The sequence below is a fragment of the Lucilia sericata genome, unplaced genomic scaffold (assembly GCF_015586225.1).
Source record: "Lucilia sericata isolate MDLA Ls3-8-SP2 unplaced genomic scaffold, ASM1558622v1 Contig001641F_arrow, whole genome shotgun sequence".
In the NCBI taxonomy this organism is placed as follows: domain Eukaryota; kingdom Metazoa; phylum Arthropoda; class Insecta; order Diptera; family Calliphoridae; genus Lucilia; species Lucilia sericata.
The window spans coordinates 67,307-94,064 of NW_023995555.1; the positions used below are offsets into that span (position 1 = coordinate 67,307).

The 26,758-nt window shown below is 26.6% G+C and overlaps 2 protein-coding genes across 2 annotated transcripts in view; both read left to right on the plus strand.

Annotated features, from left to right (window-relative positions):
• LOC119612261 overlaps nt 1-534 on the plus strand; it is a 33,322-nt gene extending 32,788 nt beyond the window's left edge. Inside the window, exon 2 of the mRNA XM_037968024.1 lies at nt 63-534. Coding sequence (XP_037823952.1) covers nt 63-173 — 111 coding nt within the window. The 3' untranslated portion in view covers nt 174-534. The remainder of the gene's footprint in view (nt 1-62) is intronic.
• The window catches only part of LOC119612262 (cell wall protein RBR3-like), a gene marked incomplete at its 3' end in the record, with an annotated part of 84,243 nt that overhangs the window by 51,504 nt on the left and 5,981 nt on the right, over nt 1-26,758 (plus strand). The gene's annotated exons all lie outside the window — the stretch shown is intronic.

The following is a 26,758-nucleotide window of genomic DNA, read 5'->3' on the forward strand; positions in this document are numbered from 1 at the left end:
TTAGATAGAAATTTAATCAATAATTTTCAATATCTAATGATTTTCTTTTTTTTTATTTTCAGGTAAGTTTCAAAATTTTAACAAAATTTCTTATTAAATCAGTAAGTAAATTACTAAAAAAGCGAGTCAGGGGGCGATTAGGCAGAGGACAATTATCTAAAATATCATACTAGCGGGAACATCATTCCTATCAAACCAAATACAAAGGAACAGTCTTAGATATTTTAGTGAAAAATCAATTTTTTACTGAAAACCACTTAAATTTTTAATCGATTAATTTCAATCGATTATTCGAATAATTTTAATCGATTAATCAAAAACAAACATTTTTTAAAAATTCAACTAAATAATTGTTTAATTTGTATTGATCGAATAATGTAAAGTAGTCGGTTGTTAATCTTTTATTCGGATAAATTTAACCGGGTTATATGCATTGATTAGTAAGTAAACGTATTCGACTCAACGTATCTAATAACTGGGTAAATTTAATCAATTTAAAGAAAATTTTGATAAGTTCTTATTCAATTATTCACTTAAATTTAATCGATTATTCGAATAATTTTAATCGATTAATCGAAAAACACTTTAATTTATAAAATTACATTAATTTATCGGATTTTATCTATTGATCAAATAATTTAAAGTATTGGAGTTTTAGTCGATTAATCGGGTAAATTTAGTCGATTAATTGGATCATTTTTCTATTGAACGATTTTTTAAAAATATTTTAAATTGATTAATCGGATAAATCTAATCGATTATTCGAATAATTTAAATCGATTATTCGAATAATTTAAATCGATTATTCGAATAATTTTAATCGATTATTCGAAAAACTCGTTAATTTATAAAAAAATTCAACCTAATTATTGTTTTATATGTATCAGCTGAACGAATAATGTAAATTAAATAGTCGGTTTCTAATCGAATAATTGGGTAAATTTATTCGATTAACCGAAATATATTAGTCGATTAATTGACAAATTTCTAGATTGTTTGTTTTTCGATTTAAAGAGATTTTTCATAAATTCTTAACCGATTATTCGGATAATTCTAATCGATTATTCGAATAATTTTAATCGATTAATCGAAAAAATTCGTTCAGTTATAATATTTTCAATCAAATAATTGGTTAATTTGTGTATCGATAAAGCAAGTAATGTAAAATAGTTGGTTTTTAATCTATTTATCGGGTATATTTAATCGATTAAACTGTATATTTTAATCGTTTAATAGACGAATTTCTAAATTGTTTGTTTATTAATCGAATAATAACTTAAGATTAATAGTTTATTTTAATAATTTTTATTTAGAAAAAATTACAATAGTTTAACGAATAATTCTTAACGATTAATAGAATAATTTAAATTATTCGAATTACAATCGATTATTTAGATAAATTCAATCGATTAGCCGATTTATTTTAATCGATTTATGTTCGAAATTTAGCATATTATTTATTTATATAAAGATTTATTTTAACCTGTTGGACAATTTTAATTAATTATTCGAATATTATTCTCTTTATCCAGATTTTGCTTAAAGTTAATCGAATAATTTTAAGCGATTTTTTTTTTTAAATAATTTTTTAAAATAGATTTTTTTCTGTTGATTTTAATGAACAAATTTACTCGTTTATTTATTTTTTGAAAACGTTAACGAAATTTTTCAAACATTTTCAAACGATTATTCGAATAATTTTTATAGATTATATAATCGATTATTTAAATAATATGAATCGATTGAAATAATTTTAAACGATTATTCGAATAATTTTAATCGATTAATCGAATAATTTTAAAAGAAAATTTTATAACATTATTTAACTTACGAAATATTGATTTTTTATATTTCTCTACTTATCAAGAATTCTTGAACACTTTGAATCGATTATTCGAATAATTTTAATCGATTATTCGAATAATTTTTAATCGATTAATTGGATAATTATAATAGAATAATTGTAATCGATTAATCGAATAATTTTAATCGATTAATCGAATAATTTTTAATTGATTAATTGAATAAATTTTAATCGATTAATCAAATAATTTTAAAAGAAAATTTTATAATTTTATTTAATTTACGAAATATTGATTTTTTTATATTTCACTATTCATTAAGAATTCTTGAAAAATTTTAATCGATTATTCGAATAATTTTAATCGATTATTCGAATAATTTTTACTGGAGTAATTGAATAATCATAATCGATTAATCGAATAATTTTTAATCGATTAGTCGAATAGTTTTTAATCGATTAATCGAATAATTTTAATCGAATAATCGAATAATTTTAATCGATTAATCGAATAATTTTAAAATAAAATTTTATAATTTTCTTTAATTTACGAAATATTGATATTTTTATATTTATCTACTTATCAAGAATTCTTGAACACTTTGAATCGATTATTCGAATAATTTTAATCGATTATTTGAATCATTTTTAATCGATTAATTGACTAATTATAATCGATTAATTATGATCGATTAATCGAATAATTTTTAATTGATTAACCGAATAATTTTAAACGATTAATCGAATAATTTTAATCGATTAATAGAATAATTTTTAAAGAAAATTTTATAATTTTATTAAACTTACGAAATATTGATTTTTTATACTTTTCTATTTATCAAGAATTTTTGAACACTTTGAATCGATTATTCGAATAATTTTAATTGATTATTCGAATAATTTTTAATCGATAATTGAATAATTATAATCGAATAATTATAATCGATGAATAGAATAATTTTTAATTGATTAATCGAATAATTTTAATGGATTAATCGAATAATTTTAATCGATTAATCGAATAATTTTAAAAGAAAATTTTATAATTTTATTTAACTTACGTAATTGTTTATTATATTGATCTACTTATCAAGAATTCTTGTAAACTTTGATTCGATTATTCGACTAATTTTAATCGATTATTCGAATAATTTTTAATCGATTAATTGAATAATTATAATCAATTATTTTTTATATTTCTCTACTTATCAAGAATTCTTGTAAATTTTGATTCGATTTTTAATCGATTATTCAAGTAATTTTAATAGTTTAATCGAATGACGATTATTCGAACAATTTTAATCGATTAAGCGAATAATTTTTAATCGAATAATTTTAATCGATTAATCGAATAATTTTGAAAGAATATTTATGATTTTATTAAACTTACAAAATATTGTTTAATTTTGTTGAAAAATTTGGATTTTAAAAATATTTTTTTTTTTAAAAAGATTCCCTCACTTAAAGCTCTGACATTTTACAAAAAAATCGTATTTAAAGAGCAACATAACACAACAACAACAACGAGAATTCTAAAAAATCATAACAGCAGCAACAACAAACACAAACTCAAAATTGAAACAATACCTTGGTTTTGTACACACAACAACAACAATAAAAAACATGTATGAATTTCAATCCAATCGAAAAAAGTATCTACGAGAACAAAGCAGAGCAAAAAGCAGCAGATACAAATTTTTTTGTTAAAAGTAGCTTTAAGTTTGTTTTTTTGTTTTTGTTTGACTTTTGTTTGGGGTTTTTTCATAGTATTTTATTAGTTTGCTGAATGCGTTTGAGTAGTAAAGTTGTTGTGTCGTAATTTTAAGTACAAAAAACGCGCTTGAAGCGGTGAAATTAGGAAAAAATCACACAAATAGATACGATTTATTATTAGTATGCCGAAAATAAAATCACAACAAATAAAAAGCACGCGGTAGTACTGGGTGAATGAATGAGAAATTGTGGAAAAAAATCAAGTGAAGTGAAACAAAAAGCTGGAAATTTTTGTTAAAAAGTTTAAGCATGAAATTGTTTGATTAAATTGTTGCAAAAATCTATTAATTTAAAAGTTTTGAAAATTTGCAAGATATTTTTTATAAAAATTAAAATAAACAAAAAAAATTTACGTGAAGTGAAGGGTGATTTCAAGTGATTTTAAATAACATCTTAAGCTTTAATTGAAACTTTATTACAGGAAATAATAAAAAGAAAAATGTTTTAAAAAAACACAAAAATTGTGAATTTAAAAAAAAGGTAATTTTGGTTAAAGAAAATAATTAAAAAAAAACCCAAATTTAATTGAGCAATTACATAAATAATTAATAAAAATCTATGACTTCCTTAACAATTTAAACAATTTTATTTAAATTAAAGGAAATTTAACAAGTAAAAATAATTTTAATTAAAAAAATCTTAATAAAAAAATGATAAAAATATTTTAAAATAACACAAATAATCTAGCAAATTTACACTGTTTAACAAAACTAAAATAAATTTTTAGCTAAAAAAATCAATTTTATACGTTTTACCCTAGTGAGTCACTCTTTTTTCTAAACAAATCTCTGACAAAATCAATAAATAATTGTTTAATTAGAAACTAATTAAAAAAATTATAATAAAATAAAAAATTTCCTCTCTGAACTTTTTGTTTAATAATTAACATAATTAAACTATTATGAGGGTTTTTACCCCGGTTTAAATGTAAAATGAAAAAAATTATCTGTTGTTGTTATAAAAAAAAAAATGAAAATACATTAGGTTTTGTTTTACTAAATCCATCCATCTGTCATGTTTTAGTAGTAGTGAAGTTTAAATAAATAAAAAAATCTTAATCTATAATTAAATATAAATAAAACAACAAAACAACTGTCTATACATTTTTATGTGTCAAAGATATGGTGTCAAATTGATTGGTAACTGAAAATAAACAGCGGTTCTCAAACGGATTTGAAAAAAACAAAGATTAATCGAACAATATTAAAGTAATAATTCGTAATAAACTTCTATTTTGAACAGATTTGATAATTTTGTTTAAATTTGAAAAAAAATTTTCCGAATAATCGATTAAAATTATTCGAATAATTGATTAAAATTATTCGAATAATCGATTAAAAATTCATGAACTACAATAAATCAGATATTGTTACAATAAAATTTAAATTATAAAAAAATTGTTCATTAACTTTTATTTTCATTTAGTTTTTAATAGCGAATAATATATAATCGAATAATCGTACACTATTACTAGGTTAATCGGTTAAAATACAAAATTTTCTCCTGATATTTTACTATTAAAAATGAATATAAAGTTTACGTGAAAAATTTTTTGGTAATTTATAAAAGAATAATTAAAATTATTCGAATAACCGATTAATATTATTAGAAAAATCGAATAACCGATTAATATTATTTGAATAATCAAATAACTGATTAATATTATTTGAATAATCAAATAACCGATTAATATTATTCGAATAATCGAATAACCGAATAATATTATTCGAATAGTAATAATTGTTAAAACATTTCAAAAATAGTTAAGATTTGTTGAAATTATAAGAAATTTTAAATTATCGATTGATATAAAAAACTAATTTAAATAATCGATTAAAATTGTCCAATCGCTTGATTCGAATAATCGATTAAATGGAAAAACTATATATTTTAATCATTTCTGCGAAAAATCTTTTAAAATTATTGGAATAATTGATTAAAACTACTCAAATAATCGTTTCAAATTTGTCGGAAAAGTATTTAAAATTATTCGAATAATCGATTAAAGTTATTCGAATAATCGATTAAATTTATTGAAATTGTTAGAAATGAAAAAATATGGACCAATGTAAAAAAATATCTGAATAATCGATTAAAATTATACAATGGTTTGATTCGAATAATCGATTAAATTTATTAAAATTATTCGAAAATGAAAAAATATAAACTAATGTAAGAAAATATCTGAATAATCGATTAAAATTATCCCAGGGTTTGATTCAAATAATCGTTTAAAATGAAAAACTAATTTTTTTTAATAATTTTTGCGAATAATCGTTAAGAATTATTCGAATATTCGTTTAAAATTATTAGTACAACTGAATTTAAATAAGCGATTAAAATTAGTCTGAAATTATTTCAATAACCGATTAAAATTATGCGAATAATTGATTATACTTATTGAAATTATTAATAAATGAAAAATTATTGACTAATGTTAGAAAATATTCGAATAATATATTGAAATTAACCGATAGTTTCTTAGGAATAATCGAATAAACAGCTTTTTTTATTTCAATGAAAACATTTTTGGACAGATTTACTAATAATCGTTTAAAATTATACGAATAATCGATTAAAATTATTCGAGTAACCAATTAAAATTATTTGTATAATCGTTGAAAAAAATTCGGAAGATAGTTTAAATTTGAAATTCTAAAAAATTTTAAATTCTAAAAAATATTTAAATTATCGATTAATATTATTCGAATAATCGATTAATTTTACCAGATGGTTCTATTCGAATAATCGCCTAAAAGAAATATTTTTGTTAAAATTTCCAAAAAAATCTATTTATTTTGTTAGTTTTTGCTAATAAACGAATAAACGATTAAAGTAATACGAAATGGAGATTAAACATGATTTGAATAATCGATTAAAAATAACAATTTTGTTAAAAATTTCAAAGAAGCAACAATTTCAATATAGTTTCTACGAATAACCGATTAAAACTATTCGAATAATAGATCATAAATATTCCGAATAATCGACTGAAGGAAATAATTTTGTTTAAATATTAACGAGAAACATTTTAAACATCTTTTATTAATAATCGATTAAATATATTCGAATAAAATTTCAAAAATTATCCGAGTATTCGATTAAAGAAATATTTTTGTTAAAATTTCCACGAAAATTTTTTTCTCTTGTTAGCTTTTGCAAATAATCTTTTAAAATTATTGGAATAATCGTTTAAAATTTCATACCCGAATAATCGATTAAAATTATTCGAAGTGGAGATTAAACATTGTTTGAATAACCAATTAAAAATAACAATTTTGTTTAAAATTTCAAAGAAGCAACATTTTCTATATTGTTTCTACGAATAACCGGTTAAAGTTATTCGAATAATCCATCAGAAATATTCCGAATAATCGTCTGAAGGAATTAATTTTATTTAAATATTAACGACATCTTTTATTAATAATCGATTAAATATATTCGAATAAAATTTCAAAAATTAACCAATTATGTATTCGATTAAAAATTTTCACAATTTTCATAAATACTCGATTAAAATTGTTTGAATAATCATTCGAATAATAAATTAAGAAATTTTTAATTTGTTAAGAACATTTTAAATTATTGTAAATTCAATTTAATATTTTTCTTGGAATAATGTTTGATAATTATTCGAATAATCGTTTAAAAATTAATTGAATAATCGATTAAAAATTAATAATAATTTGTCAAGAACGTTAAAATTATTGGAAAATTCAAAATAATATTTTTTGGCGAATAATGTATGACAATTATCGATTAAATATTAATCGAATAATCGATTAACAATTAATCGAATAATCGTTTAAAAATTCGAATTTGTCAACAAAGTTTTGAATTATTGGAAAATCCAAATGAATGTTTTTTGGCGAATAATGTATGATAATTATTCGAATAATCGATTAAAAATTAATCGAATAATCGATTAAAAATTAATAATAATTTATCAAAAACGTTTTAAATTATTGGAAATTTCAAAATAATATTTTTTTTGGCGAATAATGTATGACAATTATCGATTAAATATTAATCGAATAATCAATTAACAATTAATCGAATAATCGATTAAAAATTATTCGATATAAGAATTTAGTTTAAGTTTTAAGGAAAAAATATGTTTCATAATTTTATTGTGAGTATGGCTTTTTAAAAATATTCGAATAATCGATTAAAAATTATTGGGGTTTTTTTAAGAAAAATTATTTTTTTTACAAAAAATAGTAAAATTTCGATTTCTGGTTGAAAAATTGGAATTTTGTTGAAAAATTTGATTTTTAGCAAAAAATCAGAAAATTCTTTGACAAAAATTCAAAATTTTTGTAAAAAATCAAATTTTCAGTAAAAGTCGATATTTTTTAGAAAAACAAATTTTTAAGAGTAAATCCCAAATTTTAGTGAAAAATAAAATTTTCAATCAAAATTCAAGATTTTTTTTGATAAAATTAATTTTTATAGAAAATTTCATTTTTTATAAAAAATCGGTTTTAAGAGAAAAAAATTGGTTTTTATTTTTTTAGGCTCCTGAGAATATATTCTCCTGTTCGCTGGCAACATAATCATGTTAAATTTTTCAATTTTAAATCCATTTTTTATACAATTTTAAATTCTACAAATATCTTTGTGATTAAGTTGTTTCGATTTGAGTTCAAAGATATAAAAGTGTGCCCCTTTAAATACCTCATGTACTCTATAATTAAAAATTTAAAGCTTGACGGATTAAGCTTATTTTATTAAAAATAAAATAAATCGATTATGAATAAGAAAAAAACATGAACTTTTTAAAATGCCAACAACTACTTGTCTTGACAAATCGTGACTTTAAATTTAGTTGAAAAAATCTTTTCGAAAATCTTTTAAATCGTGTAAAAATTATGTTTAAAAATAAAATTAAATTGTATGTAAAATAAACTAAATAATACAACCAATACTTTGCCATTATAGATTTAAATGACAAAACAAGTGTTGGGAATCGTAAATTAAAAAAAAAATTCTGAAACATTAAAATGTTTTAAATTTAAAACGCTTTAAATAAATCTAAAACAATGTTTCTTTAATGAAAATACTTAATGGAAAATAAATGTTTATTTATTTAAATTTTAGATTAGAAACAGTCTGCGGAATTTGAATAAATTTTAAAGCCGAGTACAAGAGCACTTAAACCTATAGTATTCCATGTTTGCGCTTAAAGTAATGGGTAAATTAAGCAGTTAGAGAGGAAGTGTTTAGATAACTATCTTTTTGTAAGCAATAAGAGACTTGCCATTCACTCACTACTACACTGCCTACATGTAATCTATGTAGGACTTTAATAGGTCATAAATTCAGACAATTTGTTTGAATAATTTCTGTTTCCTGGTGTAATATTTGTACTGTTCAAGATCCCCTCCCCTAAAGCAGAAAAAATCTCTCCTTTCTTTATTAAAATATTAAAACTTAAAGTAAAATCCTCTTTATATTTATAAACCAATAAATTTTATACGCACTTATTAAAAATTCTTACACTTTTTTTCTTTATTCCTTCCTCAAATAATTGTCTTTTTCCTTTATTTCACATGCTACTACAATTTTCATATGGTTGGTTAATCATATCCATCTCTCTATACCTGATGTAATTTTGCCTTTTAATTGGCTTTAAGCCAATAATTTCAATTGTACAAAAGAAAATTTCATATAGTTGGGTAATTTTCATGTGAAATTTTTTTGTTTAAACACTTTTTGGCCATAGGAAAGCAAAAACGAAGAAAAAAACAATAATAACAATTGTTTACACAAATTTATGTCACAAAATTATCAATGCTTAAGTGACTGCAAATGCTCACTGTGTTTATAATTGAATTGAAGAAAAATTTACAATAATTTACATGATTGTACTAAATGTTTATTTACCTCACCTGCTACAGTGGGGGAAAAAACTGACAACTATAGATAATAATCAAGGCAATAGTTAGTGAAGAATGTTAACTAAACTATAGCAAAGTTTATAGTACATAACTGTAGTCATGACCATTGTCCAGACTATAATCAAGACTATAGCACAGAACTGTAGTAAAGACTATAGTATATATATATATAGTCTAAACTATAGTCTTGACTATAGTACAGACTATAGTATAGACTATAGTCAAGAATATAGTACATACTATAGTCAAGAATATAGTACAGACTATAGTCAAGACTATAGTACATACTATAGTACAGACTATGGTACACACACTGTAGTCCAGACTATTGTACAGACTATTGTATTGACTATAGTAAAGAGTGTAGTCAATACTATAGTGCAGACTATAATCAAGACTACAGTCAAGACAATAGTCAAGCTTATAATTTAGTCAGTACTATGGTACAGATTATAGTCAGACTATACATAGTTAAAACAATAGTACAGACTATAGTTAAGAATATAGTACAGACTATATATAGTCAAGACTATAGTACAGACTATAGTCAAGACTATAGTCAAGAATATAGTTAAGACTATAGTCAAGACTAAAGCCAAGACCATTCAAGAATATAGTCAAGACTATAGTTGAAACTATAGTCGAGACTATAGTCAAGACTATAGTACAGACTATAGTCAAGACTATAGTCAAGAATATAGTTAAGACTATAGTCAAGACTAAAGCCAAGACTATTCAAGAATATAGTCAAGACTATAGTTGAGACTGTAGTCGAGACTATAGTTTATGGTACACACTAATAGTAAAGACAATAGTACAGACTACAGTCGAGACTACAGGACAGACTATCAGACAGTCAAAACAGACTATAGTCAACACTATAGGGCAGACTATAGTCAATACTATAGGGCGGACTATAGTCAAGACTATAGTGCGGACTATAGTCAAGACTATAGGGTAGAATGTAGGGCAGACTATAGTCGAGACTATAGTATAGACTATAGTCAAGACTATAGTATGGACTATAGTCAAGACTATAGTATAAACTATATTATAGGCTATAGTCAAGAATATAGTATAGACTAAAGTATGGACTATAGTCAAGACTATAGTCAAGACTATAGTATAGTCTATAGTCAAGACTATAGTATAGACTATAGTCAAGACTATAGTCAAGACTATAGTATAGACTATAGTCAAGACTATAGTATAGACTGTAGTCAAGACTATAGTATAGACTATAGTCAAGACTATAGTATAGACTATAGTCAAGACTATAGTATAGACTATAGTCAAGACTATAGTATAGACTATAGTCAAGTCTATAGTATAGACCATAGTCAAGACTTATGTATAGCCTATAGTCAAGACTATACTCCACACTACAGTATAGACAATACTCAAGACTAGTATAGACCATACTCAAGACTGTACTAGAGTCTGTACTATAGTCATGCCTATAGTCTTGACTATATTCTATACTATAGTCTTGACTGTAGTCTATACTATAGTCTTGACTACAGTCTAAACTATAGTCTTGACTATAGTATATACAATAGTCTTGACTATAGTTTGAACTATAGTCTGTACTTTACCTTTACTATAGTCCAGACTATAGACTTTACTATAGTCCCGACAATAATCTTTACTATAGTCCCGACTATAGGTTGTACTATAATCTTGACTATAGTCTGTACTATAGACACAAATATAGTCTGTACTAAGTATAATCTCGACTATAGTCTGTACTATTGTCCCGACTATAGTCTGTACTATAGATTTAAATATAGTCTGTACTATAATCTCGACTATAGTCTGTACTATAGTCTCGACCATAGTCTTGACTAGTATAGACTATAGTCAAGGCTACAGTACAGACTATAGTTGGGACTATAGTCGGGACTATATGCTATAGCTTGGAAATTTTAGAAAAAAATCGTTTTCTCCAAAAACCTCTTAAATCCCATAATTTGCAAAAAAACAAAAACTCGCCAAATCGAAAACCCCTAAAAGTGACCCAAGGTTCAAATTAATGATCAGTCAGTCAGCTTTTATAACAATCAACCACAAATAAACTTTGAGGAAAAAAGTCATTAAAAACAAAAAAACGTGCTACAATTATAAAACGACAATTAATCATGTGTTTTTTTTGTGTTGTCATTTATTTTTCCACTGCTTCTTCTTTCTATCCGTTCAACAATCTTGTTTTCAGAGCAAAAAAAAATCAAATCAATATGTTTTCGCTATTTGCTTAGTAATTTATCACATTTGTACCTCCCTCTTAAATTGAACAAATAATAAAATGTCCACAATTAAGACCACAACTACTATCCACAAAAGTGGCAAACAAGACATGAACTTAAAGAGATTTATTTAAATTTTGGCGATCTGTCTGCCTATGGCAATCCTGTCTTTTGTTTTATAACTTTCTAATAACTTAAAATTAAAAATTTACAAACATGTTTTTACTTTTCTTTAATAACATATCAAAAATAATTCTTGTCATTAATCGCTTGTGGTCAACAGTCTCAATTGTATTTGTATCGTAGCTGTCGATCAAAGCTATCGTTATTGTTGTAGCGCGATCTCTCAATAAGTAATTTACAGTTTAAATTGATTTAATGCGCCAATAAATTTTTTAACTGTGATAAATTTAAATAATTGGCAAATAGAAAAAAAAAAAGACAAATGAACAAATACGATAAAAATTTAAATAAATAAAAAATTAAATTAAATTTAGGAACAATACAAATATAATTAATTTAGTGACTATTTGAAGTGAAACAGTTGTAAAGTGTCATAGTGCCAAAACGGAAATAACTGCAACAACGACAGTGCAACAACAGCAGGGCAAGAAAAGTAAGACTTTTAAACAAAAAAGTACCTTATGGAAGGGGGAATGAAAAAATGCAAAATTGACTTTCTCTCTTTAGTTTTTGTTAAATCTGATCGGTGATTTTGTTAAAGAGTATTAGTAGAAGTAAGATGTTTACAACTATGGATCACAAGCACAGCAAGGATTTTAATTTTATTTCAGCACCCTATATAAAACACTTACATATAATACCTAAGTCCGTTTTAATTGTTCTACTCCTATAACATATGATTTGATTTTCATGCTACTTATCCATGTAAGTTTTTTTGTCGTAAAATCTATTGATCATTTTTTTAGAAATTAGAAAATTCTTTTACCTTTTTTTGTAAAATTCCCAGAATTGAACACCTGTAAAAGAAAAGAGAAAAATACAAGTTATTCGCCGACATTTTTAATTGTTGAAATCATTTTATTTCTAAAGAGTCAGAGATTTAGTTGGAAGAAAAAGGCTATATAATAAACAAAAGACTAGACTAAAATATACTTATATACTAGACTATAGCATAGACTGTAGACTAGAATATAGACTAGAATATATATTCCATTTAGACTAGATTAGAATATAGATTAAACTATAGTCTAGTCTAGTCTATAGATAAGACCACAGATTATATATGTATATAAACTAGTATATAGACTAGAATATAAACTAGTCTATTATTAACTATAGATTAGACTATGGCTAGACTATAGACTAGACTATAGACTAGACTATAGACTAGACTATAGGCTAGACTATAGACTAGACTATAGACTAGACTATAGACTAGACTATAGACTAGACTATAGACTAGACTATAGACTAGACTATAGACTAGACTATAGACTAGACTATAGACTAGACTAACTATAGACTAGACTATAGACTAGACTATAGACTAGACTATAGACTAGACTATAGACTAGACTATAGACTAGACTATAGACTAGACTATAGACTAGACTATAGACTAGACTATAGACTAGACTAGACTATAGACTAGACTATAGACTAGACTATAGACTAGACTATAGACTAGACTATAGACTAGACTAGTAGACTAGACCTATAGACTAGACTGATAGACTAGACTCATAGACTAGACTATAGACTAGACTATAGACTAGACTATAGACTAGACTATAGACTAGACCTATAGACTAGACTATAGACTAGACTATAGACTAGACTATAGACTAGACTATAGACTAGACCATAGACTAGAGCTATAGACTAGACTATAGACTAGACTATAGACTAGACTATAGACTAGACTATAGACTAGACTATAGACTAGACTATAGACTAGACTATAGACTAGACTATAGACTAGACTATAGACTAGACTATAGACTAGACTATAGACTAGACTATAGACTAGACTATAGACTAGACTATAGACTAGACTATAGACTAGACTATAGACTAGACTATAGACTAGACTATAGACTAGACTAGACTATAGACTAGACTATAGACTAGACTATAGACTAGACTATAGACTAGACTATAGACTAGACTATAGACTAGACTATAGACTAGACTATAGACTAGACTGTAGACTAGACTATAGACTAGACTCTAGACTAGACTATAGACTAGACTATAGACTACACTAGAGACTAGACTATAGACTAGACTGTAGACTAGACCATAGACTAGACTGTAGACTAGACCATAGACTAGACCATAGACTAGACTGTAGACTAGACCATAGACTAGACTATAGACTAGACTATAGACTAGACTATAGACTAGACTATAGACTAGACTATAGACTAGACTATAGACTAGACTATAGACTAGACCATAGACTAGAGTATAGACTAGACCATAGACTAGACTATAGACTAGACTATAGACTAGACTATAGACTAGACTATAGACTAGACTATAGACTAGACTATAGACTAGACTATAGACTAGACTATAGACTAGACTATAGACTAGACTATAGACTAGACTATAGACTAGACTATAGACTAGACTATAGACTAGACTATAGACTAGACTATAGACTAGACTAGACTAGACTAGACTAGACTAGACTATAGACTAGACTATAGACTAGACTATAGACTAGACTATAGACTAGACTATAGACTAGACTATAGACTAGACTATAGACTAGACTATAGACTAGACTATAGACTAGACTATAGACTAGACTATAGACTAGACTATAGACTAGACTAGACTAGACTATAGACTAGACTGTAGACTAACTAGACTAGACTATAGACTAGACTAGACTATAGACTACACTAGAGACTAGACTATAGACTAGACTATAAACTAGTCTTTAGACTAGAGTATAGACTAGACTAAAAACCAAAATATATGTATACTAGTCTATAGACTAGACTATAGACTAAACTATAGAGTTGACTATAGACTATACTCTAGACTAGACTATAGACTATACTATAGACTAAACTATAAATAGACTATTCTATAGACTAAAATATAAATAGACTATAGACTAGACTAGACTATAGACTCGACTATAGACTAAACTATAAACTAGTCTATAGACTAGACCGTAAACTGTTCTATAGGGTAGCATATAAACTGATATACAGACTAGACTATAAACTAGTATATAAACTGAATTATAAACTAGACTATAAATTAGTCTAAAAGGTAGACTTTGGAATAATTTATAGAATAGATACTTAAAACGCTTCCCTAGTAATATTCTTTTACAAAATCTATACTTTGTATAAATTTTAAATAAAATACATCATTTAATAATTAAAAATAAACATCAAATAAATTTATTACGTTTTTTTTTGCCATTAAACAAAATTTAAATTAATTAATTAATTCTAAAACATTTCAAATAGTTTGTAATAAATGACATTTTAAAGCAGAAATAAAATGGTCTTGCCTATTCTATAACTTTTAAACAAAATGCAACAAATTTTAATCATTAAATAACTAATTGTTGTGTATAAAAATAAATTTTATTTTATATGTTTTTTTTCAAATTTTATAGTCTTTGTTGTAGCATTTTATTTTTATATCTAAACATTTGTGCAATCAAGTTCAATTTCAAGGTAAATTATATTTTTTTTTTTTTTTTTTTTTTGTGTAACTTTTTGTAAAAGGTAGACCGACAAATGTTTTGTGTAGAGTATATTTTTAAAAGATTTATTTCAAAATGTGTTTCGACGAAAGAAAAAATAGTTGTCAGAGTAAGACGATTTGTTGTGGTACCCTTTTCAAGGAGAATTTTCAAGTGTTCCTAATAGCTTAGGGGGAGTCGAATGAGAACTTACTGTGAAACTGAAAAGAAAGTCATGGACTATTATTACCGATTAATTGGCAGAGATTTCCTAAATAAGTACTTTTGTCAGCAATTTAAGTGGTGTTTGTGGACTTGGAATTTAATCTGTTCTTTTTTTTTTGTGGGTTACTTATGCTTTGATTAAGAGTGAATACCTTTTCTTAGTATCTAGCGAATTCTGTGCTATTTTTACGAAAACCTTCACAGGGGATACAGTCAGTTGATTTTAAACAAATGTCTCTTTATTTTTATACTATTTATATTCTAGTTTTTGATCAAATAAAATACCAAATGGTTGAACATTTATAAAGGGGGAATGTTTAACGAAATTAAATAAAAATAGATTTCAAATCGTTGGAACTTATATAGTTTTCCTTTCGGTTGGGTATTACCCTTATGATTATTATGGTCCTGCCTTGTAATCCTGCATTTGACGGATTAACTCTAAACCAATAATTCTGAAAAGGTCTGATACACAGCGAGCGTACCGCCGGAATAAAAGTCGGTGTTATGCTCTTACAGTCCAATTCTTTCTTAAAGTTGACTTTTTCATGTAATAATACCTTTATAGCCCTTTGGCTGTCGGAAATTATGTTTACATATACCAGAGTCATATTTAATCCAGGCCATTTTAGACATTGAGTTATAGTACGGGCTTCCACCTAGAAGCTAATGTTATGATCTAAAATGTGACAATATATTTCGATTTCTGGGTTGTTCAATGTAGATCCTCATGCTAGTTTGTGTAGCAGCAGATTCCTTTCGAAACCCTGACTCTTTTCTAAAGGATTGACCCATTCCGAATCCGAGAATTTCTCCATCACATCTACATACAACATTTTGTAAATAGCGTTTTTCAAACTTCAGGTCACTATATCTCGAATCACAGACCAGATTCGGATTCAACGTAGCTCAACCCTTTAGAAAAGTATACTTTTTTATATTACAAACAAATCTATAAATTTTCCTCTGCATGCAAAGTTTTAGAAATCATTTCACAAATTATGTCATAAATATAATAATATCATTAGTTTTAAGTTAAGACGCCAGTTTTCTTAAAAATATTTTGATTTTGGTAATAAAAATCAATTGGTTATATCCTTTTTATGTCAATTTTTTAAAACAAGTTTTCTCATTTGTTTTAAATACATTATAACCTTGTTTATGACATTTTCCATTTGCATGTAGAACAGCAAGTGGGTTTCATTTCAATATTATAATGGGAGTTATAACACTCTCATGGAATAAATCTCAGCTGGAGATATTTACAATTGACTTTAGTATATTTAAAAATATTATAGAATTTACAATAACCCAGCAAAAAACTTATATTATAACTTAATTTTCAATGACTACTACATACCGTCAGGATTACTTTTAAGTACTTACACATACACAATGAAAATAATAAGTATATATGTGAGAAAACCATTATTTGATGCTTAATAGACTAACTTGGTGTTGTGAGTATAACAGCGTCCTTACAAACACAAGGCCCAGTTTCCCATTTTTAACTTGCTATTTGTAATGACTTACTTAAGTACTCATTTGTAAGCGAGAGTGATAAGTACTTGCCATCAATGACAACATCTCGACATAAAGTACATATTAAATACAACATATTAAATACAAGTTTTTTTTTTCGGAGCCACTTTAGTATCATTGTGAATGTTCAAGACAAAAATTGGGAGGATTTGCAATAAAGGGCGTTGCACCTCTCATGTTTATCACTGCGGCATGACACCTCCTATAAGAATTACATACAAAAATGTTTATATCTGGAGCTAGAATTCTCAAATTTCGCACAAACAACTTTGACATTCATGTCGATACTTGGAAGAAATAGGTCACAATAGGGGGCGTGGCATCTCCCATGTAAAATAGATACAAAAATTAATAAATCTGGTAATTTATTAGAGGTAGAATTCCCAAATTTAGCATGAACAACTTTGGCATGCGTGTGGGCACTTAGAGAAAAATCGGAGGACTGGCAGTCGGGGGCGTGGTACCCGCTTTTTGAATTAACTAAAAAAATTCCTAAATCTGGAAAACTATTAGAGCTAGAACTATCAAATTTTGCAACAACAACTATAGACTAGACTATATACTATAGAATAGACCAAAGACTAGACTATAGATTAGACTATAGACTAGACTGTAGACAATACTGTAGACCAGACTATAGACTAGACTATAGACTATAGACTAGACTATAGACTAGACTATAGACTAGACTATAGACTAGACTATAGACTAGACTATAGACTAGACTATAGACTAGACTATAGACTAGACTATAGACTAGACTATAGACTAGACTATAGACTAGACTATAGACTAGACTATAGACTAGACTATAGACTAGACTATAGACTAGACTATAGACTAGACTATAGACTAGACTATAGACTAGACTATAGACTAGACTATAGACTGGACTATAGACTAGACTATAGACTAGACTATAGACTAGACTATAGACTAGACTATAGACTAGACTATAGACTAGACTATAGACTAGACTATTGACTAGACTATAGACTAGACTATAGGCTAGACTATAGGCTAGACTATAGGCTAGACTATAGGCTAGACTATAGGCTAGACTATAGGCTAGACTATAGGCTAGACTATAGGCTAGACTATAGGCTAGACTATAGGCTAGACTATAGGCTAGACAAGACTATAGACTGGACTATAGACTGGACTATAGACTGGACTATAGACTGGACTATAGACTGGACTATAGACTGGACTATAGACTGGACCATAGACTGGACTATAGACTGGACTATAGACTGGACTATAGGCTCGATTATAGACTTAGAGAAAATGGGAGAATTGGCAGTCGGGGACGTGGCACCCATTTAAATTAACTACAAAAATTCCTATATCTAAATATTAAGAATCGAATATCTGGAAAACTATTAGAGCTAGAATCCTTAAAATTGTAAAGTGGCATTTGTATTTACACCCAGGGTACACTAGTATTCTATATAACTCAATATTGTCCAAACTTTTACTTTCAATTGTTGTTCTTTTTTTTAAATTATTTATTAAGAACGCTTTTTATTATTTAAATATTGGCAGAAAATTAAGGTGTTGCTTTTATTATGTTTTTGTTTATTTAGCTTTGATGTGACAAGATTTCAGTTTAACTGAAGACAAAAACCAGACAGGGGTGTGACGGTGTTGCTTTAAAACGAAAACAATGCAAATATTATTGCTGATAAGAACACAAAATTACAAAGAAAAGGATAGGAAACCAGATTATTTGTTGAATAATAAAAATCAATGATTAAATTAGTTTAATAAATGAATTGTATTGCAATCCAAACCAAAAGAAAAATCAAGTTTAAGACTAAATCTTAAACATTACCAACATAAATTTTGGTAAAAAGTTTGATATTATAACCAAAAACACACCCTGCTTTGTTTTTCCAAGAGTCCTTAAACTCTTCAAAAACTATGTAAATGTGAAAATTAACCACTATTTCTTTTTTTTGGTGTTTGCTAGGAAAAAAATCAATAACTGTTATGAATCATACATAATTTTATTTTGGCATAAACTAAGTTCATCACATTTGACCAAATTTAGGTTAAAACTTTTTTTTGTTGATTTGAGTCATCACAAGTAGCGCCAGGGTTAAAATAAAATCATGTTTATTAGTAAAAGTTTTTTTTATGATTTTTTTCTTTTTGCCAAAAAAAGTCAATGAATCTTTATGACATTTTATGGTCTTAACTTATTTGGCAAATAAACTTAAATTTTTTTATTATAATTTTAATATTTGTTTAAAACTTTAAATGAAGACAAAGTTTAGTGCTCTTTTTTTCATTGTGGCAGATGATTAGTGCGAATAAAGATGATAATAATGATGATGAAGCTTTTGAAGTTTTTTTTCAATATTACCTTGAAATTCTGAGAATTAACAGTTTTTGGCACTTTTGTCAAATACAATGACTAAACGACGACCTTATGAAAAGTTTATTGATATTTCTAGAAGTTTATAGAAAGTTTAACATTGAACTTGTCATGAAAATTGAGCAATAAGTAGAAAGTTTAACTAAAAGAGCTTTTCTGCATTTTCATAATAAAAGTTTATAAAACAAATTTTGTAAAAGAACTTAAAGTTTCAACAGTTCTTCACATATAGTTTATATTTTGATAACTTTTTTACTGGTTTTTAAAGCAAAATGGAGAAATGAGTAGAAAGTTTAACTAGAAGAGCTTTTCTATACTTTCATAACAAAAGTTTATAGAACAAAGTTTTTATGATTACTTAAACTTTAAATAGTTCTTCAGTTTTAGTTAATATTTTTATAAGATTTTTTATTGGAGAGAAATTATAGTCTTTTGGAGAGCTTATTTAAAATAAGCTTATTTGAATAAAAGCTTTAAAAGTTTTAAATATTTTTTCAACTATTAAAAGACCATTTCATTATCTTTCAATATTATTTAAAAGAATCAATATAATTAATGGAATTTTTTTCAAATAAGACTTCAAACATTAAAGCTTTTTAATGTTACCGCCCGTAAATACAAAGCTACGCTGATTAACACCTTTAAAAGTTTTAAGGTAAAATTTTTGAAATATTTTAAATTCCTAAAAAAAACTGTTATTATATTAGCAATTACTAATTAAGCCTAAAATATTTCTGGTATTAATCATTTACTATACCCCAAAAGCTATTAAATCATTATAAATTTGCTTTAATAACAAAAAGCCCTCATTATAAAAAATTTAAAAATATTTTCAAAACTTTTTTGTGTTATGATTATAAAAAACAGATTTTAAACAAAAAAAATCCCCATTTAAACTTAAAGCTACTGTATTTTTTTGTTTATTTAAATTTTATTTATAAAACTTAAAGTGTGTTTTATAAAATTGTATTTTTTTTACTTGAGTAGATTTCAATTTAATAAATTATATGTGCATAAATTAATTAAGTTAAAACAACATTGTTGTTTAAAGAAAACAACGGAAAATATTAAAATAAACAAAAACATCCAATGACTGGGCAGAGTGTTTTAATTTAAATAAGTCAAGAGGTGTAAAAAAAAGTTAAATATTAAAACCATAAAGTTATTAATAAAAGTCAGTATTTATAGCTTTTTTGAGATGGAAGGGAATTTGTTTTATTGCTTTAGAATTTATATAAAGTTTAATGGAACTTTTCTTAAGGACTAAGGCTTTCAGTGAGAGTTTGTATAAAAAGGTTTATCACTTTCAAGATTACCTTGCATAGAGTGGATAAGAACTGCTATATTAAAGCTTTTCCAGAAATATGTAACTCTTTTTTGATGACTAACTAAAGCTTTAGCTTTAAAGCTTCAATTCCATTTTCAACTATGACTGGATAAGTTGGTAGCTATAATCAATTACCTAGAATCAATGCTCAAGGAGCTTTCCGTCTCCACTATATAACTTAGAGCTTTGACCTTTAAGATCTGCATGTTCATTTGTGATTAGACTAGTACATAGTCTATTCTATAGCTTAGTCTATAGTCTAGGCTATAGTTAAGTCTATAGTCTAGTCTATAGTCCCGTATATAGTTTTGTTTATAGTCCAGTCTATAAACTTGTCTATAGTCTACAATCTAGTCCATAGTCTAGTTTATAGTCTAGTCTATCGTAAAATATACAGTCTGGTCTATCGTATAGTTTATAGTCTAGTCTATTCTATTTTCTGGTCTATAGTCTAGTCTATAGTCTAGTCTCTAGTCTAGACTGTAATCTAGTCTATAGTGTAGTCTGCAGTGTAGTCTGTAGTATAGTCTATAGTATAGTCTAGTCTAGTCTATAGTCTAGTCTATAGTCTAGTCTATAGTCTAGTCTATAGTCTAGTCTATAGTCTAGTCTATAGTCTAGTCTATAGTCTAGCTATAGTCTAGTCTATAGTCTAGTCTATAGTCTAGTCTATAGTCTAGTCTATAGTCTAGTCTATAGTCTAGTCTATAGTATAGTCTATAGTCTAGTCTATAGTCTAGTCTATAGTCTAGTCTATAGTCTAGTCTATAGTCTAGTCTATAGTCTAGTCTATAGTCTAGTCTATAGTCTAGTCTATAGTCTAGTCTATAGTCTAGTCTATAGTCTAGTCTATAGTCTAGTCTATAGTCTGTCTCGTCTAGTAGTCTAGTCTATAGTCTAGTCTATAGTCTAGTCTATAGTCTAGTCTATAGTCTAGTCTATAGTCTAGTAGTCTATAGTCTAGTCTATAGTCTAGTCTATAGTCTAGTCTATAGCTAGTCTATAGTCTAGTCTCTAGTCTAGTCTATAGTCTAGTCTATAGTCTAGTCTATAGTCTAGTCTATAGTCTAGTCTATAGTCTAGTCTATAGTCTAGTCTATAGTCTAGTCTATAGTCTAGTCTATAGTCTAGTCTATAGTCTAGTCTATAGTCTAGTCTATAGTCTAGTCTATAGTCTAGTCTATAGTCTAGTCTATAGTCTAGTCTATAGTCTAGTCTATAGTCTAGTCTATAGTCTAGTCTATAGTCTAGTCTATAGTCTAGTCTATAGTCTAGTCTATAGTCTAGTCTATAGTCTAGTCTATAGTCTAGTCTATAGTCTAGTCTATAGTCTAGTCTATAGTCTAGTCTATAGTCTAGTCTATAGTCTAGTCTATAGTCTATCTAGTCTATAGTCTAGTCTATCTAGTCTATCTCTATCTAGTCTAGTCTATAGTCTAGTCTTAGTCTAGTCTATAGTCTAGTCTATAGTCTAGTCTATAGTCTAGTCTATAGTCTAGTCTATAGTCTAGTCTATAGTCTAGTCTATAGTCTAGTCTATAGTCTAGTCTATAGTCTAGTCTATAGTCTAGTCTATAGTCTAGTCTATAGTCTAGTCTATAGTCTAGTCTATAGTCTAGTCTATAGTCTAGTCTATAGTCTAGTCTATAGTCTAGTCTATAGTCTAGTCTATAGTCTAGTCTATAGTCTAGTCTATAGTCTAGTCTATAGTCTAGTCTATAGTCTAGTCTAGTCTAGTCTATAGTCTAGTCTATAGTCTAGTCTATAGTCTAGTCTATAGTCTAGTCTATAGTCTAGTCTATAGTCTAGTCTGTAGTCTAGTCTATAGTTTAGTCTATAGTCTAGTCTATAGTCTAGTCTATAGTCTAGTCTATAGTCTAGTCTATAGTCTAGTCTATAGTCTAGTCTATAGTCTAGTCTATAGTCTAGTCTATAGTCTAGTCTATAGTCTAGTCTATAGTCTAGTCTATAGTCTAGTCTATAGTCTAGTCTATAGTCTAGTCTATAGTCTAGTCTATAGTCTAGTCTATAGTCTAGTCTATAGTCTAGTCTATAGTCTATAGTCTAGTCTATAGTCTAGTCTATAGTCTAGTCTATAGTCTAGTCTATAGTCTAGTCTATAGTCTAGTCTATAGTCTAGTCTATGTCTAGTCTATAGTCTAGTCTATAGTAGTCTATATCTATAGTCTAGTCTATAGTTCTAGTCTATAGGTCTAGTCTATAGTTCTAGTACTATGTCTAGTCTATAGTCTAGTTAGTCTTGTAGTCCTATAGTCTTAGTCTATAGTCTAGTCTATAGTCTAGTCTATAGGTCTAGTCTATAGTCTAGTCTATAGTCTAGTCTATAGTCTAGTCTATAGTCTAGTCTATAGTCTAGTCTATAGTCTAAGTCTATAGTCTAGTCTATCGTCTAGTTTCAAGTCTAGTCTATAGTTAGTCTATATTCGAGTATATAGTCTAGTCTATAGTCTAGTCTTAGTCTAGTCTATAGTTCTAGTCTATCGTCTAGTCTATCGTTCTAGTACTATAGCTAGTCTATAGTCTAGTCTATAGTCTAGTCTATAGTCTAGTCTATAGTCTAGTCTATAGTTAGTCTAATAGTCTAGTTATGTCTAGTCTATAGTCTAGTCTCTAGTCTAGTCTATAGTCTTAGTCTATAGTCTAGTCTATAGTCTAGTCCTATAGTCTAGTCTATAGTCTCGTCTTATAGTCTAGTCTATAGGTCTAGTCCTATAGGTCTAGTCTATAGTCTAGTCTATTAGTCTGTCTATAGGTTAGTCTATAGTCTAGGTCAGTTATAGTCTAGTCTATAGTCTAGTCTAGGTCTATAGTCTAGTCTATAGTCTAGTCTATAGTCTAGTCTATAGTCTAGTCTATAGTCTAGTCTATAGTCTAGTCTATAGTCTAGTCTAGTCTAGTCTAGTCTATAGTCTAGTCTATAGTCTAGTCTATAGTCTAGTCTATAGTCTTGTCTATAGTCATGTATATAGTCTAGTCCCCCAAACTGATGTTTGAGTCTTTTTCATTACTCTTTGCATTACTTGGCATCACATTTGTAACCATAAGCTCTGTTATTAAACGTTTTTTAAAGGATTTTAAACCTATTTTTTTTGTAAATATTTATAAATTTAAAATAAAATTATTGTTTCAACAGAATAATATTCCTAAGAAAAAACAACATCTGTTTTAGTATTATTCTTTTAATGAAAGAAAAATTCATGCCAAATTAGAAACGTAAAGAACGAAATCCTATTAATTAATTTAGACATTATTCAAATTCGATTAAAAACACAGCTAAAAACCAACAACAACAAAAAATGATCTCGTGTTTTAGTTTATAAAAAAATTTTCTTATTTTTTTGTATATAAAACAAAATCTTAAACAATTGTGAAATTGTAAACAATTTTTAACATACGAGAGTGTTTGTAAAAAAGCCACAGAGAAAACCCACACACAGACTACATTTTTTGCAAAAATAAAAAAAGATCATTTAGTTAGTTAAGAAAACAATTATTTTGGTTTGAGGCAACATGTAAAAACAACAACTACCTTAGCATTTTTTTTTTCATTTTAATTCAAAATTTCAGGTAAATTCTAGGAATTAAGCAGCTAGCCAGCCTACACAGAGGTGTCTTGTTTTTTTGCCAAAGGTTGTTCGACAATTTAACAATGAAAATGTAGATATAGAAAACAATTAATTATAATAATAAAAGTACTATGTATATTGTAAATAAGTATAACATTATAGATATTGTTAATAATAACAGAAAATAACAACAAATGATAAATATTTATAAATTAAAAATAATGTTTTTTGTTTTTAAAATTGTATAGAAAACATATTAAGCACTATGGGTCAGATTTATTAGTATTAAAAGAGATCAAAAGAAAATTCGTTAATGATCAAGTGTTTACCACTTACTCTTTGGTAACATAAGACTGTGGGGTCTCTGGATAGAATTTTTGAAACATATTCTTTAAGATTACTTTGACTAGCTTAAAAAGCTTTAATTCTACTTTAAACTGCAAAAGCTTTCTGTCCAGAAAAGTTTTCAATTTTAGTGATTACTCTTTACTTTATTTAGAATCTAAGAGCTTTCATTATCCATTGTATGGATAAGATGTTTAAAAAGTGTTTAATACTGAAATTCATAAAGCTTTGGCTTTAATTTTAAACTAAAGCTTTCCTAATAGATAAGTCGTAGACTTATTCATTACTCTCTGAATGGTATGGCATCGTATAGTAGTCTTCATTTCCAAAAAAGCGTAAGGTCTTTAGCTTTTGCAAAAGCTTAATTTATTGTCAAAGCTTTTTGCTTGCTAAATATGGAGTTTTACAGTTTATCTCTACCTTCAGTTTAGCTTTAGATTTTTCTCGCAATAGCTTTTTAAAATGACTAAGTAAGTTTTACTCTTTACTCTCAATATAATTTTAAAAAGAAATTTACAATTTTGTAAAACTAAAATATTTTTTCTGGGCACCTCGTGTAACCACTGTGCCCATTAATTGTCTACCGTTTTTAATTATATGCACATAACAGCATAATTTCCTCAATTAGTGTTGAATAAAGCAATTTATTGAAACAATATACAACTGTTAGAAATCACCGCAAGCTATTGCAACTACAGGGAAAGCCTAACAAAACGGAACATACATTTAAAGCTTTTAAAATTAGTTAACATTTATTAAGCTGGAGTTTTAAGTGCATAAGCTCTTACTCTCTGTATTACCTTGATGCTAAGCTATGAAAACTGTTAAAGCTTAGAATGAAATGTTAATTTTGATTCTGCAAAGCTTTAGCCATTACTCTTTGCATTACCTTGATGCTATGCTAGGACAACTGGCATAGCTTAGAACTGAAATTTTCATTTTGATTCTCTACAATAATTATAGTTATATGCTTTTAATTACCAAAGCTTGCTATTTAAATTAGTTTAAAGCTTTATTATTTACTCTCAGAGTTTTCGAGCATAGAGTTGATAGTAACTTTTAATAAAAGACTCCTGTTTTCTAGCATTTCTAATCACCTTTAAACTGGAAAATCATCTGATTACTAACAAAAGCTTTAGCTCTTCGTTACTGCAAAAGATTCAGTTTGAGATTTAAAGTTAGTTTAAAGTAATAATAGTAATAAAGTCATAAATTTCACTTTAAACTGCAATAGCTTTCTTTCAGGGTAAATTATAAGCTTTATGAATACTCTTTGCTTAACCTAGATTAATTAATGTAAAAGCTTACAATCTCCAGTATATGATTTACAGCTTTAGGCTTTAAAAAATAGCTTAAAACAGATATATAATTTAAAATTATTAGCAAAAGCTTTGGTTTCAATTTAAACTTTAATATCATTCTGAATGGATTAGTTTGAGCTTTGTTCATTACTCTCTACATTACTTGGCATCGAAGCTTAACAATATTGAACATAGGAAGCTTTTATAATTAGCTTTAAATTCAAAACTGTAAAACCATTTACAAACTTAAATATCATTTCCGCAGTTTCGTTTAAGAACTTTAGTTCCAATTTTAATTGCATCTAGACATAAAGCTTTATCTAGATTGATTATTTGCTGTCTTACTTTATACTCTTAGCATAACCTAGAATAGGAGCCAAAACAACATGTAATTTTCTGCTATTGGATTCATAATTTTACGCTTTTACTTGAAAACTTTAAAAAGCTTTGGCTTCAATTACAACATAGATTTGATGTCATAACCACTTGCCGTGCTTACTTTCAAACTTTTGATATCAGTGTAAAAGTTAAGTAGTATTTGATAGCTAAACAAAAGCTTTTATTTTATATTCAATAGCTTTTTACATGAAAGTTTGAAGCTTTAGCAATTACTTTGCTCATTACGCTATTATGATAATCTAAAAGCTTTCAATTA